General features: G+C 50.9%; 1 protein-coding gene and 1 pseudogene across 3 annotated transcripts; both read left to right on the top strand.

Moving 5' to 3' along the window:
- The first annotated feature begins 2,596 nt into the window (after window positions 1-2,596).
- LOC311585918 (small ribosomal subunit protein eS10-like) lies at window positions 2,597-3,094 on the top strand (annotated as a pseudogene). The gene has a single exon. The product of its transcript is annotated as a small ribosomal subunit protein eS10-like (transcript).
- A 4,129-nt stretch (window positions 3,095-7,223) lies between these two features.
- On the top strand, window positions 7,224-12,377 carry IGFALS (insulin like growth factor binding protein acid labile subunit). 2 transcript variants are annotated; one of them, XM_084761632.1, is made up of 3 exons: window positions 7,224-8,236; window positions 8,875-9,144; window positions 10,301-12,377. In XM_084761632.1, exons 2-3 carry the CDS (start codon window positions 9,123-9,125, stop codon window positions 12,097-12,099), a joined length of 1,821 nt encoding a protein of 606 aa, XP_084617758.1. In that variant the 5' UTR covers window positions 7,224-8,236; window positions 8,875-9,122; the 3' UTR covers window positions 12,100-12,377. The 2 variants fall into 2 exon arrangements, with proteins under 2 accessions (XP_084617758.1, XP_084617759.1); XM_084761633.1 differs by lacking the exon at window positions 8,875-9,144.
- The last annotated feature ends 454 nt before the right edge of the window (window positions 12,378-12,831 follow it).

The following is a 12,831-nucleotide window of genomic DNA, read 5'->3' as shown; positions in this document are numbered from 1 at the left end:
TGAGGATCATACAGCTGGCAACAGTTGATGGCACACGAAAGGCAAAGTCATCCACTCTTGCCTTTTCACAGGGCAGTGCAATAAATCATAAACACACCATGGCTCTATAAACAACAAGGGGAAGGCAGATGAACAACACAGCCCTGCACAGCAAATCCTAAGAAACATTGTTTGACACTGGGATTAACAAGCTGAACAGAGTCCTTGGACTGCAAGGGTGTTCCAATTAATTGTATCTGTTCGACCTAGGACGCCAATAACTGACACGAGGAGACTAAAATGTAATTCAAAGCTGCAAGCACTACCCCAGGCAGAACTTAAACTGCTACTAATCTATCAGTAAACTAAAATAAACTACTCTAATCCTCATAACCTACATAAATGCCAAGCACTTGCCAATCTGATCCTCCTCAGGCGGCTTCTCTCTCCCAACTCTCTCCAACTGTCAACCATCCACTCTTAACTGTCAACCCCTCCAGGCTCCTCCCATCTCCTGTGGATGTCCCACCCCCTCCTGTTCTTCTGCCCAGCTGATTGGCTAAGCAGCGCTTTATTGACAACTGCTACATTCACTCAAGACATTCTTCCACAATTCCCCCTTTTAGTCTAATAAAAAGCCCCCATTTACCTATACATTTATATTATTACACATATATAAAATATACATATATAATAAACTATATACAGCAAGAAGAACCCCCAAATAATCAGAAATTATATTAATGTTACAGTGTTTTGCTGTCTTCAACCCCATCAGAGACTTGAGAAGGAATAAAATTAATTACCTGAGTAAATAGGAAGTGCAGGTTAGCAGCTTCCAAAATGAAAAAAAAAAAAATGGCAGAGACATTTTGCTTCCTGAATAGTCACTCAAAACTTTCTAACATGTTGGAGCATCATCTTCAGCCTTCTGGTCCAGTATATCTGACAGATATATTTGTGAAGCAGGGACTATTGAGGACTTGCCTACCCTGTCTTGGCAGAGTTTGGCCATCAACTCCACCTGCAGCCAAGCTTGCCCATTTCAGGCAGAATTCTGTCTATGGCAGAAAACAAGGACATTTTTTCCCAGTGGCTGGTTTGCCACATCTGAAGCCATCTCCATAAGGAGGTTCCTCGATGCTCATTACCTTCTTTGAGTCAGGCTGGGTGTTGCCAGGAGTCAACCTGTCTCATTTTCAAAGAATCCTCAAAACAGTAAAAAAAAAAAATCTTTAAATGCCATATTCTGTAGGTCTCTGAGGTTTTTAATGAGCTATGTAAATATTTTACCTTATCTATCTGTTGAACCTAGGATGTATATTCTTTTCTTTCTTTTCTTTTCTTTTCTTTTCTTTCTTCTTCTTCTTCTTTTTTTTTTTTTTTTTTTTGAGACAGGGTCTCTCTGTGTAGCCTTGGCTGTCCTGGACTCACTTTGTAGACCAGGCTGGCCTTGAACTCACAGAGATCTGCCTGCCTCTGCCTCCCGAGTGCTGGGATTAAAGGTGTGTGACACCATGCCCAGCTTATATTCTTGTGATAAAAGTGAATAGTACAATGAATTAAAAATAACCTTATTTTACATCAATATACAAATTTCTATACCAATGAATTGAAAATAGCCTTGTGAATAACAATTAAGGCCTTAAATTGAAGAGTAGATTCAATAATCCACCTTTTGTCCTATTATCCCTATATATTTCTATATTCTCAGAGAAAACTCCCTAAGTCCAATCTTGTTCTGTCTCTGAATAAGACCAATAATAACATAACCAATTCCAAATGAAAATATACATCCAGGGCTGGAGAGATGGCTCAGAGGTTAAGAGCACTGACTGCTCTTCCAAAGGTCCTGAGTTCAATTCCCAGCAACCACATGGTGGCTCACAACCATCTGCAATGAGATCTGGTGTTCTCTTCTGGCATGCAGTTGTATATGCAGGCAAAATATTGTATACATAATAAACAAAATTTTTTAAAAAAAGAAAAGAAAAGAAACATCCATAGCCCCAAACCTTACCCCTAAGGGAAATGGGATGTCTTTCTCTTTTTAATGCTTCTTCCAGCTGATTTGGGATGAATAATACCTATGTAGGAGCCCAAGTAAAACTGGGAAAATGGTTAAACAAGCTGGAGATAGCATTTGTGGTCCAGTCTCTAACTATTGAGAAATTAAGGCTTAATAAAAGTGCTGTGTGGGATAGTCTGAAATGCTGGACCAACTGGAATGAGGAGCTTCCTTTGAGGCTGTCCTGGGAGCTGTTCTGTTCTGATGAGGAACAGCAACCGAAGCACTTGTGGATGGAACATGAGGAATGCAGGATGTCAGCATCTCAGCATGCTGGAGGATGAATCCTGTCGGGGCTGATCCAGCATCAGTGTCCGGTTCTTTTGTTCTGAAAATATATAATTTCTCTAGTAAACTCACTGTATCTCTACATACTAGTAATCCAAAAGTGAATCCAGTAGCTTCAAAACCAATAAAATGCCAAGGAAGCCCTGTGTCAAAGAATCAGGTTTACACACAGGAAACTGGCAAAATGTGCCTAAAAGAAATGAGTGAGTGGCTCATGCCCCTTCCTTTCCAGCCTCCGCCTCGGACCCTGCAGCCGCTGCGATGTTGATGCCCAAGAAGAGCCGGATTGCCATCTATGAACTCCTTTTTCAGGAAGGAGTGATGGTTGCCAAGAAAGATGCCCATATGCCCAAACACCCCGAGCCGGCAGACGAGACTGTGCCCAACCTTCACGTAATGAAGGCCATGCAGTCTCTCAGGTCTCGAGGCTACAGGAAGGGGCATGTTGCCTGGAGACATGTCTATTAGTACCTCACCAACGAGGGCATCCAATGTCTCCGAGGTTACCTCCACCTACCTCCTGAGATCGTGCCCACCACCCTGCGCCACAGCCGTCCCGAGACTGGCAGGCCTTGGCCCAAAAGTCCAGAGGGTGAGCGACCTGCAAGAGTCACAAGAGGGGAGGCAGACAGAGACACCTACAGAAGGAGCGCCGTGCCTCCTGGTGCCGACAGGAAAGCCGAGGCTGGGCCTGGCTCAGCGACCGAATTCCAGTTTAGAGGCTGCTTCGGTCGTGGATGTGGTCAGGCACCACAGTGAAGTTGGAGAAGGTGTTGTGTTGAATAAACTTTAACAAAGATAAAACAAAACAAAACAAAAAGAAAGGAATGAGCCACACCAATGGGCAGGTGGCCGTGCTCACTGACGAGACAACTGTTCCCAACATGCTGGCTCCCCACAAACAGGTCTACAGACAAAGCACAACCAGCAAAACCCCAGTGTGAGCCTGAGAAAGTAATAAACAGGGTTTACACAAATTTACACAAAGAACATAGATGAGCCAAAACACATTTGTAAACGAACAAGGCTCCGGGACCTCTGGCCCCCTGAAGCTGGGAAGGCACAACCGCAGTATTCCGAGAGGTGCGAGGCCAAGGCTGGGCGCTGGGCCGTGAGGCGCAGTGGAGACTGAACCATTGTGCTTGTGGCCACTTGATTTTCCTTAGTTGGACACCAAGAACAGTCTTCTCACTGGGTGGTGGTGGTACACGCCTTTAATCCCAGCACTCGGGAGGCAGAGGCAGGCAGATCTCTGTGGGTTCAAGGCCAGCCTGGTCTACAAAGCAAGTCCAGGACAGCTAGGGCTGTTACACAGAGAAACCCTGTCTCAAGGAAAAACAACCAGAACAGTCTTCTCAGCAGATAGGCTGCGAGGCTTGGACTTGTGCAGGGGAAACATGAATGAAGACAGATAACGTGTAAACTAACTCAGAGCCAGAGGGTTTTTAGACTCTAAAGTTTAGAGGAAGGACTAGTAGGAAATATAGGATTGGGCTGGAGAGATGGCTCAGTGGTTAAGAGCACTGTTTGTTCTTCCAAAAGTCCTGAGTTCAAGTCCCAGCATCCACATGGTAGCTCACAACCATCTGTAATGAGATCTGGTGCCCTCTTCTGGCATGCAGGAGTACTCATAGGCAAGAACACTGTATACATAATAAAAAAAACAAATTAAGGCTGGGTGCAGTGGCACAGACCTTTTTTTTTAATATTTTTATTTATTTATTTTTTAATTTATGTGCATTGGTGTGAGGGTGTCAGATCGTGGAGTTACAGACAGTTGTGAGCTGCCATGTGGATGCTGGGAATTGAACCCGGGACCTTTGGAAGAGCAGACGGTGCTCTTAACCACTAAGCCAACTCTCCAGCCCCAGTGGCACAGACCTTTAATCCCAGCACTTGGGAGACAGAGGCAGGTGGGTATCTGTGAGTTCAAGGCCAACCTGGTCTACTAAGCAAGTTCCAGGACAGCAAGGGCCACACAGGGAAACCTTGTTGCAAAAAACCCAAATCAACCAAAGAACAGGGAAAAAGACTATACTTTTTAAATAAGAGATTAAAGAGCCAAGCGGTGGTGGCGCACTCCTTTAATCCCAGCATTCAGGAGGGAGAGGCAGGCAGATCTCTGAGTTCGAGACCAGCCTGGTCTACAAAGCGAGACCAGGACAGCCAGAGATATTACACAGAGAAACCCTGTCTCAAAAAAAAAACAAAGGGGGAGAGGGAGAAAGAGAGGGAGAGAGGGAGAGAGGGAGAGAGGGAGAGAGGGAGATAAGAATGACCAATAAAGCACATGAGAATGGGTTGGGGAAATGGTACAGTCAGGGCTTGCTCTGAGTGTGGACCTCTTACATCAAAGCTGGGCGTGGAGGTGCACATCTGTAACAGCAGCATTGGGGTGATGGAGGTGGAGACAGACTGATCGCGGGCTCTCTGGTCAGCCAGCTCAGCCACACAGTGAGCTATAGGTTCAGCTAGAGATCAAAAAACGTCATGAAAGCGACTGAGGAAGACGCTTGGTGCTGCCTTCTGGCCACCACACGTATGCATACACACCATACAAAGTTAAAAAAATTAACCCTCCCAGTTTTAAGTTATATTACAGAGTAATAACAACAACACATGGTACTGGCATAAAAACAGACGGATCAGTGGAATTGAAATGAAAACCCAGACTTAAGTCCACACATCTACAGTTACCTGGTTTCTTCTTCTTAGAGGCTAAAACTGCACACTTGAAAAAATACAGCGTCATCAATGAGTGGTGACGGTCAAATTGGCTAGTTATATAAAACTTGATTCTTAGCTCTTACCGGGCACAAACTCAACTCTAAAGAGATGGAAGACATCAGCAAGAGACTGATTCCCTGAGTCATAGGAGAAAGGACGGAATACGCTCCAACTTCCAGGCACAGCAAAGTATTTTCAGAACAGGCCCTGGCAGCACAGGCATTAAGACCAACAACTAACAAATGGGACCACACAAAACTAAAAGGTTTATGCATAGAAAAAGACACTATCATTTGTGTAAAGAGATACATTGCAGAACAGGCAAAGATCTTTACCTATACATCTGACAGGGTTGGTATCTGGAATATACAAAGAGCTAAAAAACAAAAACAAAAACAAAAAACCAACAACAACCAAAACAAATCAAGAAAATAAGCAACCCAATTAGAGCATAGAACTAGACAGTTCTCTTTTTCTTTTTTTGGTTTTTCTTTCTTTCTTTCTTTCTTTTTTTTTTTTTTCGAGACAGGGTCTCTCTGTGTAGCCTTGGCCATCCTGGACTCACTTTGTAGACGAGGCTGGCCTCGAACTCACAGTGATCCGCCTACCTCTGCCTCCCGAGTGCTAGGATTAAAGGCGTGCGCCACCACGCCCGGCTTTGGTTTTTCAAGACAGGATTTCTCTGTGTAGCTCTGGCTGTCCTGGGCTCACTTTGTAGACCAGGCTGGCCTTGAACTCACAGCGATCCTCCTGCCTCTGCCTCCCAAGTGCTAGGATTAAAGGCGTGCCACCATGCCTGTTTTGTTTTGTTTTTTTAACTACACAGTTCGTAAATGATGGAATACATATGGCTGAGAAACAGGTTAAAAGGTGTTCATCTCTAGACTCTAAGAAAATGCAAATCAAAACTACTTTGAGGTTTCATCTTAACCGAGTCAAAGGGCCAAGATTAAAAGCAAACAAACAAACAAGCCCCAAACAGATGTTGCATCACTGCGGGAAAAGTGAAGCATTTCCTCACTAATGGTGGGAGCCAAAACTGACCCCACCACAGAGGAATAAGCTAAGGACCTCAGGACCAGGGATGAGATTCACTGTCGAGGTTTCTCAAGAAGCTAGAAACAGCTTTAGCCCGTGATCTACCACACCATGCTTGGACACATACACAGAGAATACTATATCTTCCTGCAGAGGCCTTGCTCATCCATGCTCAGCGCTGTCCTGTTCACAAGAGTCAGGAAACGGAAGCAGCCGATGGTGGATAATGCAGATGTGGCCGTTTACACACTAGAGTATCATTCATCTTGTAAGAAAAACAAACTTGGGACTGGAGAGACAGCTCAACAGATCAGCAGCGCTGGCTGCTCCTTCAGATGAGCAAGTGTGGCACCCCGTACCCACATCGGGTGGCGCATGACCACCTGCAACTACAGTTACAAAAAGATCTGACACCATCTGGCCTCCAAGGACACTGGCACACATAAATTTTAAGAGTTCTTTTTTTTAAAAGTTGACATTGGGCTGGAGAGATGGCTCAGTGGTTAAGAGCACTGACTGCTCTTTCCGAGGCCCTGGGTTCAATTCCCAGCACCTTCACTGCAGTTCCCAACTGTCTGTACCTTCAAGATCTGACAACCTTACACAGACATACAACACCAATGCACATTAAATAAATAAATATTAAAATATGACATCATGAAACTCACAGGCAAATGGGTGGAATCGCCATTCTGACCTTTAGCTGCTAGCTACAGGCTGCAACACCAAAACAAGCAACCATTCTGAGTGAGGTGACCCCAATTCAGAAAGACATAGGTCACCTGTTTTCTCTCACTTGTGGATGTTAGCTTTAGATCTTCAAGGGTGTGTGTTGCATCTAGAGTACCACAGACGCCAGGATGTCATTGAAAGCGCTTAGAGGGGACAAAATAGTACACAAGGTTAAAGAGGAAGGGGGAAATTGCGGTGGGGACTGGGAGGTAAAGAAAATACTATAAGTAGGGAAACCTTGCCGGGCGTGGTGGCGCATGCCTTTAATCCCAGCACTCAGGAGGCAGAGGCAGGTGGATCGCTGTGACTTCAAAGCCAGCCTGGTCTACAAATTGAGTCTAGGACAGCCAAGGCTACACAGAGAAACCCTGTCTCACAAAATAGGGGAGGGGTCAAATCTCTGTCTGGCAGCTGGAAAGCTTCAAGGTGCTCAGCCTCACCAGAGGGCCAGAAAACAGTGGGCCAGGCATCTACAGCAGGCAACACACAGAGACAGAAATGTCCCTGTGGACCCTCAAGTCCTGGCCCCCCAGAAACACCCTCAGGACTCGCAGTCACCATCTACAGCTTCACTGTGAAGTGGTCCTGGAGGGAGGAGCTGATTGTTCAGCCAGGACAGATGTACCATGCATCTCTCTTGGACGACGTCTGAAGAAACAGAGCCAGTGTGCTCTGCCATCTGCTGGCATATTCTGGGCCAGACACAGGCCCCAGGTAAAGGCACCAGAAGGCAAAACTGGACCGAACAGCTGGGCTGTTGGGCAGCGGGGAACTCCTCAGTGGCTGAGCGTGGTTCCTGTGCTGTGTGGCTGCGGGACTCAGAAGGCTGACTAGGGTCTGACGGAACTGTCAAAGCCCACTACGGCTTCCCACCCCACACAAAGCAGGGTTTGAGTGGCCAGGAAGAGACCGTAGCTCAGAGTCAAGCAAGGACCCACAGGGACTCATGGGCATGGCTGCCTAGGCCCTGTTCCCCAACAGAGGCTGGCCACTGGCCCCACAGGCCTGCTGAGACCGCACTTTTGCTGTGTAAACTGCTCTGTGGCTCTGGGCGGAGACTTCCTCCCTGGCGATCTATAATTTCTCAGAAAAGAGGCTAAGGAATAACCTGGAAAATGCTCTGGAGATTGGGCATCATGGTAGAAGCTGCAGCTCCCTGACCCTGTCGGACCTGTTTACTTTCTCTGCCTACTTAGACATGGGTCCCAGTGTCCCCTGACCCCCTGGGAAGCTGTCCCTGTTAAATCCAGCACTGCCTTTCCTGGCCCCTCCCGTTCGCATTCCCACCATCCTAGGCAGGGCAAAGGGACAGAGCTCAACCCAGGCTCTGCTGAGCTTTGGAGTGTCAGGCAGGTCGCAGCTCTCAGACCCTGGAGGAAGAAGCCAAGATGTGGCCCTGGCTGGGTGAGTGGAGCCAGGGCAAGATCGAGGGCGCCACGTGCAGTCCCCCTTGCCTCCCCCAGGGACAGCATATTTACCCAGGGTCTTTGCACACGAGAAGTAGCAGGTAGTTAGGCCCTCCTGTTGAGGAGGACAGAAAGAGGCCAGTGGAAGAAACCTGGCCGGCCCTGGCCGGTAGGGCTTGGGTGTGTTTCTGTCAGCCTTTCCTAGCACTGTGCTGGGGAAAGCAAACATGAGGTAGCTGGTGGCCCTGCCAGGCGTTCCTAGAAGAGGGCCCTGGGGGAGGGGCAGGAGCCAGACATCAGCTGACCTAGGGGTCAGAGGAGGGCTGAGACTGGGCCTTGGACAAACCCCTGGGCTGGGAAGCACAAAGAAAGGGTGGGCCCACTCAGCCTCTTAAGAAACCCCAGCTCAGACAGCCATGCTAGAAACACAGGCTGGGCCTTAGGAAACAGGTCAGCTCCTCCTTAACCCTGACAACAACCATCTGCTCAGTTTGGGGGTGAGTGGGGTATTCCCAAGTATGCAGGAGCTCCCCTAGGGTACCCTCACCTTGGCTGAACCTACCAGGAGACAGAGCCCCCTTGAATACCAAATTGTGGAAGGCTACGCCACCAAGCCTCTAACTCCTACACCTGCAGAGGCAGCCTTCAGAGCCCCACCTCTCCCCTGAGGGAGACTTTGGGGGCAAAGTGCCCTCCGCTGCACCCCGGAGACTTGCTGTTGAGACTAGTTGCCCAGCACGAGAGGGTTAAAGGAGACGGAGTGTGGGGCAGGGCCAGCTTAAGGCTGCCAGCTACCGGCAGTGGGGAAATCCAGAGGGCAGAAGCCTGTACTGCAGACGGCCCTTGCTCACTGCCTGCCTGCAGCCAGCTCTGTACAAGGCACAATGGCCCTGGCCCTGAGGACAGGTGAGGAACCCATATCCCCTGCCATTTGCTCTGAGGTAGCTGGCCCTCAGCCCTGAGCCTGCTGGGAGAAGCTACAGTGGGCTTGGCTCAGGGTGGGCTGGAGGGATTTCTGGGTTGGGTCTTGGATACAAGTATTGCTGGCATCAGAGGGTCTCTTACTTTTCCCCTTGGTAGCGGCACTGGGGGGAAAGGGTCAAACGAAGGCAGGACAGGCAGAAACAAGTACCTCACCCCTGGGCACAACAAGGCGTGGAAGCGGAGCCTCAGTGCGCCTCACAATCCTCCCTCAGAGCTTGCTGAGATGGTGTGCTAGACACAGCCCGTGGCGCTCCTAGCTACTGTTCCTCTTAGGGGCCTCGCCCTGGGTGAGTAAGAAAACAAGGTCTTATCCCTTGCCTGCCTTTGGTGTGTTACCACAATGTCTAGGGCTGCCCACCAAGTCTCACTCCCAAAGCACCGTTACGCAGTCACACCGGATACGCACTGCACTGCGTAGGTGCGGAACAGTGTCCTGCGTGACCTGACCTGGAGCTCTCAACATATTTTTGAGGTAGATTTAGAGTCGGGGTGCTGGCTGGGTCCACGTGACTAGACACCTGGCTGAATGGACAGTTTTCTAGACCGCACGCTTCTGCCAGTAGTGGGTCCAGCCTGCATATACTGGGGAGCAGATAGCACCCATCTGGGGGGGGGGCTAACAGACAGGGGGTGCTCAGCTTGCTGACCAGTCACTAAGGGCCACAAATGAATATGCTAGCAGGGTCTATTCCAGAATAGTCGCTAAGAGCCGAGTCTTGGCCAGCAGCTCGGGCCTGTTTTTCAGCTTGGCTGTTGTGTATACCCCAGAGGACATAGGCTGCCACATGGCCTAGTGGCCTAGGCCCAGGTGGCCTGTGAAGCCAGGGTGGCCCTGCAGTGAGGTGGGGACCTTCGCTTTCTAGTTCCATGGGTTGGAAAGGTGAAGTTGTGTCAAGCGACAGGACGCTTGGCTCTCCAAGTGTCTGCTTGGTCTCAAAGTGGGATGACCATGTCTTAGGGTCCAAACAGCATTCCTCCTCTTACAGTGGCCGAGGACTAGGGAAAGCCAGGGTTTGGCTCCCATCCTAGGCTGCCATCCTTTGGCCATCTCCTTGCCAAGTCTTTCTCCTTCCCACAGGCAGCCCAGCCCTGGTGGTGCTTCTGGCTTTCTGGGTGGCACTGGGCCCCTGTGACCTGCAGGGGACAGATCCTGGAGCATCATCGGTAGATGCTGAGGGCCCCCAGTGCCCTGCCGTCTGCACCTGCAGCTATGATGACCACACAGAAGAGCTCAGCGTCTTCTGCGGTGTGAGGAACCTCACACAGCTGCCTGACGGGATCCCAGTCAGCACCAGGGCCCTGTGGCTTGACGGGAACAACCTCTCTTCCATCCCCTCTGCGGCCTTCCAAAACCTGTCTAGCCTGGACTTCCTCAACCTGCAGGGCAGCTGGCTGAGGAGCCTGGAGCCACAGGCACTGCTGGGCCTGCAGAACCTCTACCATTTGCATCTGGGGCGGAACCTGCTCCGGAGCCTAGCTGCTGGCTCGTTCACGCACACACCGAATCTAGCGTCACTGAGCCTGAGCAACAACCTCCTGGGCCGGCTGGAAGAGGGGCTGTTCCAAGGCCTCAGTCACCTCTGGGACCTCAACCTGGGTTGGAACAGCCTAGTAGTATTACCTGACACGGTGTTCCAGGGCCTGGGCAACCTCCGTGAGCTGGTGCTGGCTGGCAACAAACTGACTTACCTGCAGCCGGCACTCTTCCATGGCTTGGGTGAGCTGCGGGAGCTGGACCTGAGCGGGAATGCGCTGCGCAGCATCCGGGCTAACGTCTTCATACACTTGCCCAGGCTGCAGAAACTGTACCTGAACCGCAACCTCATCACCGCCGTGGCCCCCCGGGCCTTCCTGGGTATGAAGGCGCTGCGTTGGCTGGACCTGTCACACAACCGAGTGGCCAGCCTCCTGGAGGACACCTTCCCAGGCCTGCTGGGTCTGCATGTTCTGCGCCTGGCACACAACGCCATCACTAGCTTGCGGCCGCGGACTTTCAAAGACCTACACTTCTTGGAGGAACTGCAGCTTGGCCACAACCGGGTCCGGCAGCTGGGGGAGAAGGCATTCGAGGGCATGGGGCAGCTGGAGGTGCTGACATTCAATGACAATCAGATCCAGGAAGTCAAGGTGGGTGCCTTCTCTGGCCTCTTCAACGTGGCCGTCATGAACCTTTCCGGCAACTGTCTGAGGAGCCTCCCCGAGCGGGTGTTTCAGGGTCTGGGCAAGCTCCACAGCCTGCACCTGGAGCACAGCTGCCTGGGCCGCGTGCGCCTGCACACCTTTGCTGGCCTCTCAGGGCTGCGCAGGCTCTTCCTCAGGGGCAACAGCATCTCCAGCATCGAAGAACAGAGCCTGGCAGGGCTCTCTCAGCTCCTGGAGCTTGATCTCACCGCCAACCAGCTCACGCATCTGCCCCGCCAGCTTTTCCAGGGCCTTGGCCAGCTGGAGTACCTGCTCCTTTCGCACAACCAGCTGTCAGTGTTGTCTGAGGATGTCCTGGGCCCCCTGCAGCGCACCTTCTGGCTGGACGTCTCGCACAACCGCCTGGAGGCACTGGCTGAAGGCCTTTTCTCACCACTGGGGCGGCTGCGCTACCTCAGCCTTAGGAATAACTCTTTGCAGACCTTTCGGCCACAGCCTGGCCTGGAGCGCCTGTGGCTTGATGCCAACCCCTGGGACTGCCGCTGTCCCCTCAAGGCACTGCGTGACTTTGCCCTGCAGAACCCCAGTGTTGTCCCCCGCTTTGTTCAGACTGTCTGCGAGGGAGATGACTGCCAGCCGACATACAACTATAACAACATCACTTGCGCTGGCCCAGCCAATGTCTCAGGCCTTGACCTACGAGACATTAGTGAAACACATTTTATGCACTGCTGACCTTGGCTACTTACTGGCCTGGTCTGGGCTAACGACGCCTTGTAGTCAGGACAGTGTCATTGTTACCAGAACAAGCTGGCTCTCGGAGCCAGTGGGGTTGGAGAATTCCTGCCCATCTCTAGGGTCCCGGCTGCTCGCTGCCTGGAAGCAGGGCAGTACCAGCAGCCATGTGGCCTAAAAAGGGTGGGCACACACCAAGCACCCAAGGGCCCAACCAGGAGGGGCAGTGCCCAATAGCACTCCCTGCTGGCGATAATTAAAAACAAGCACTGAGCATAGCTTGTGACCTTGAGTGTGAACTTGGGAAAGGTGACCTGGTCTCCCTGCCTTTGTCATTGCCCCATCTGTCCTGTCTTACCACTGCCCAGTCTACTCCTTGCTGGTGTCGGAAACACATGACGCGCTTCATTTGCATCGGATCCTGAGGTGTTCATGGCCTCCTGGGCTTCTTACAACCCTCTCCTCCAACCCAAGGAATAGCAGGCACTTAATCCCCCAAATCCTGACAGGGCACCCCTCCCTCGGGGTACTAGACTGAGCCCAAGTGGGGTTCTCACAGGTGTCCAGATCCCAGGTAGTCAGAGGTGTGGCCATCACCACAGGCGCACTCTTATTCCTGAGTGCTGGGGGGGGGGGGCAGGTGGGAGATGAGGACAGGAACAACCACCTTGCAAGGTCCCCAGGCCCCCAGTCTCCCTTAAGACCTCAGCTTTGCGCCAGGAAGGAGGAGGA

Source organism: Acomys minous (assembly GCF_964271855.1).
Source record: "Acomys minous genome assembly, chromosome: 16".
Classification (NCBI taxonomy): domain Eukaryota; kingdom Metazoa; phylum Chordata; class Mammalia; order Rodentia; family Muridae; genus Acomys; species Acomys minous.
Note: the sequence above shows the minus strand (reverse complement) of the source record. Positions and strands in the feature narration are given on the sequence as shown.

Coding starts and splice junctions, on each gene's coding strand:
- IGFALS (XM_084761632.1), top strand. CDS start 9,123: ATGGCCCTGGCCCTGAGGACAG. Junction 9,145..10,300: donor GGCCCTGGCCCTGAGGACAG/GTGAGGAACCCA, acceptor TCCTTCCCACAG/GCAGCCCAGCCCTGGTGGTG.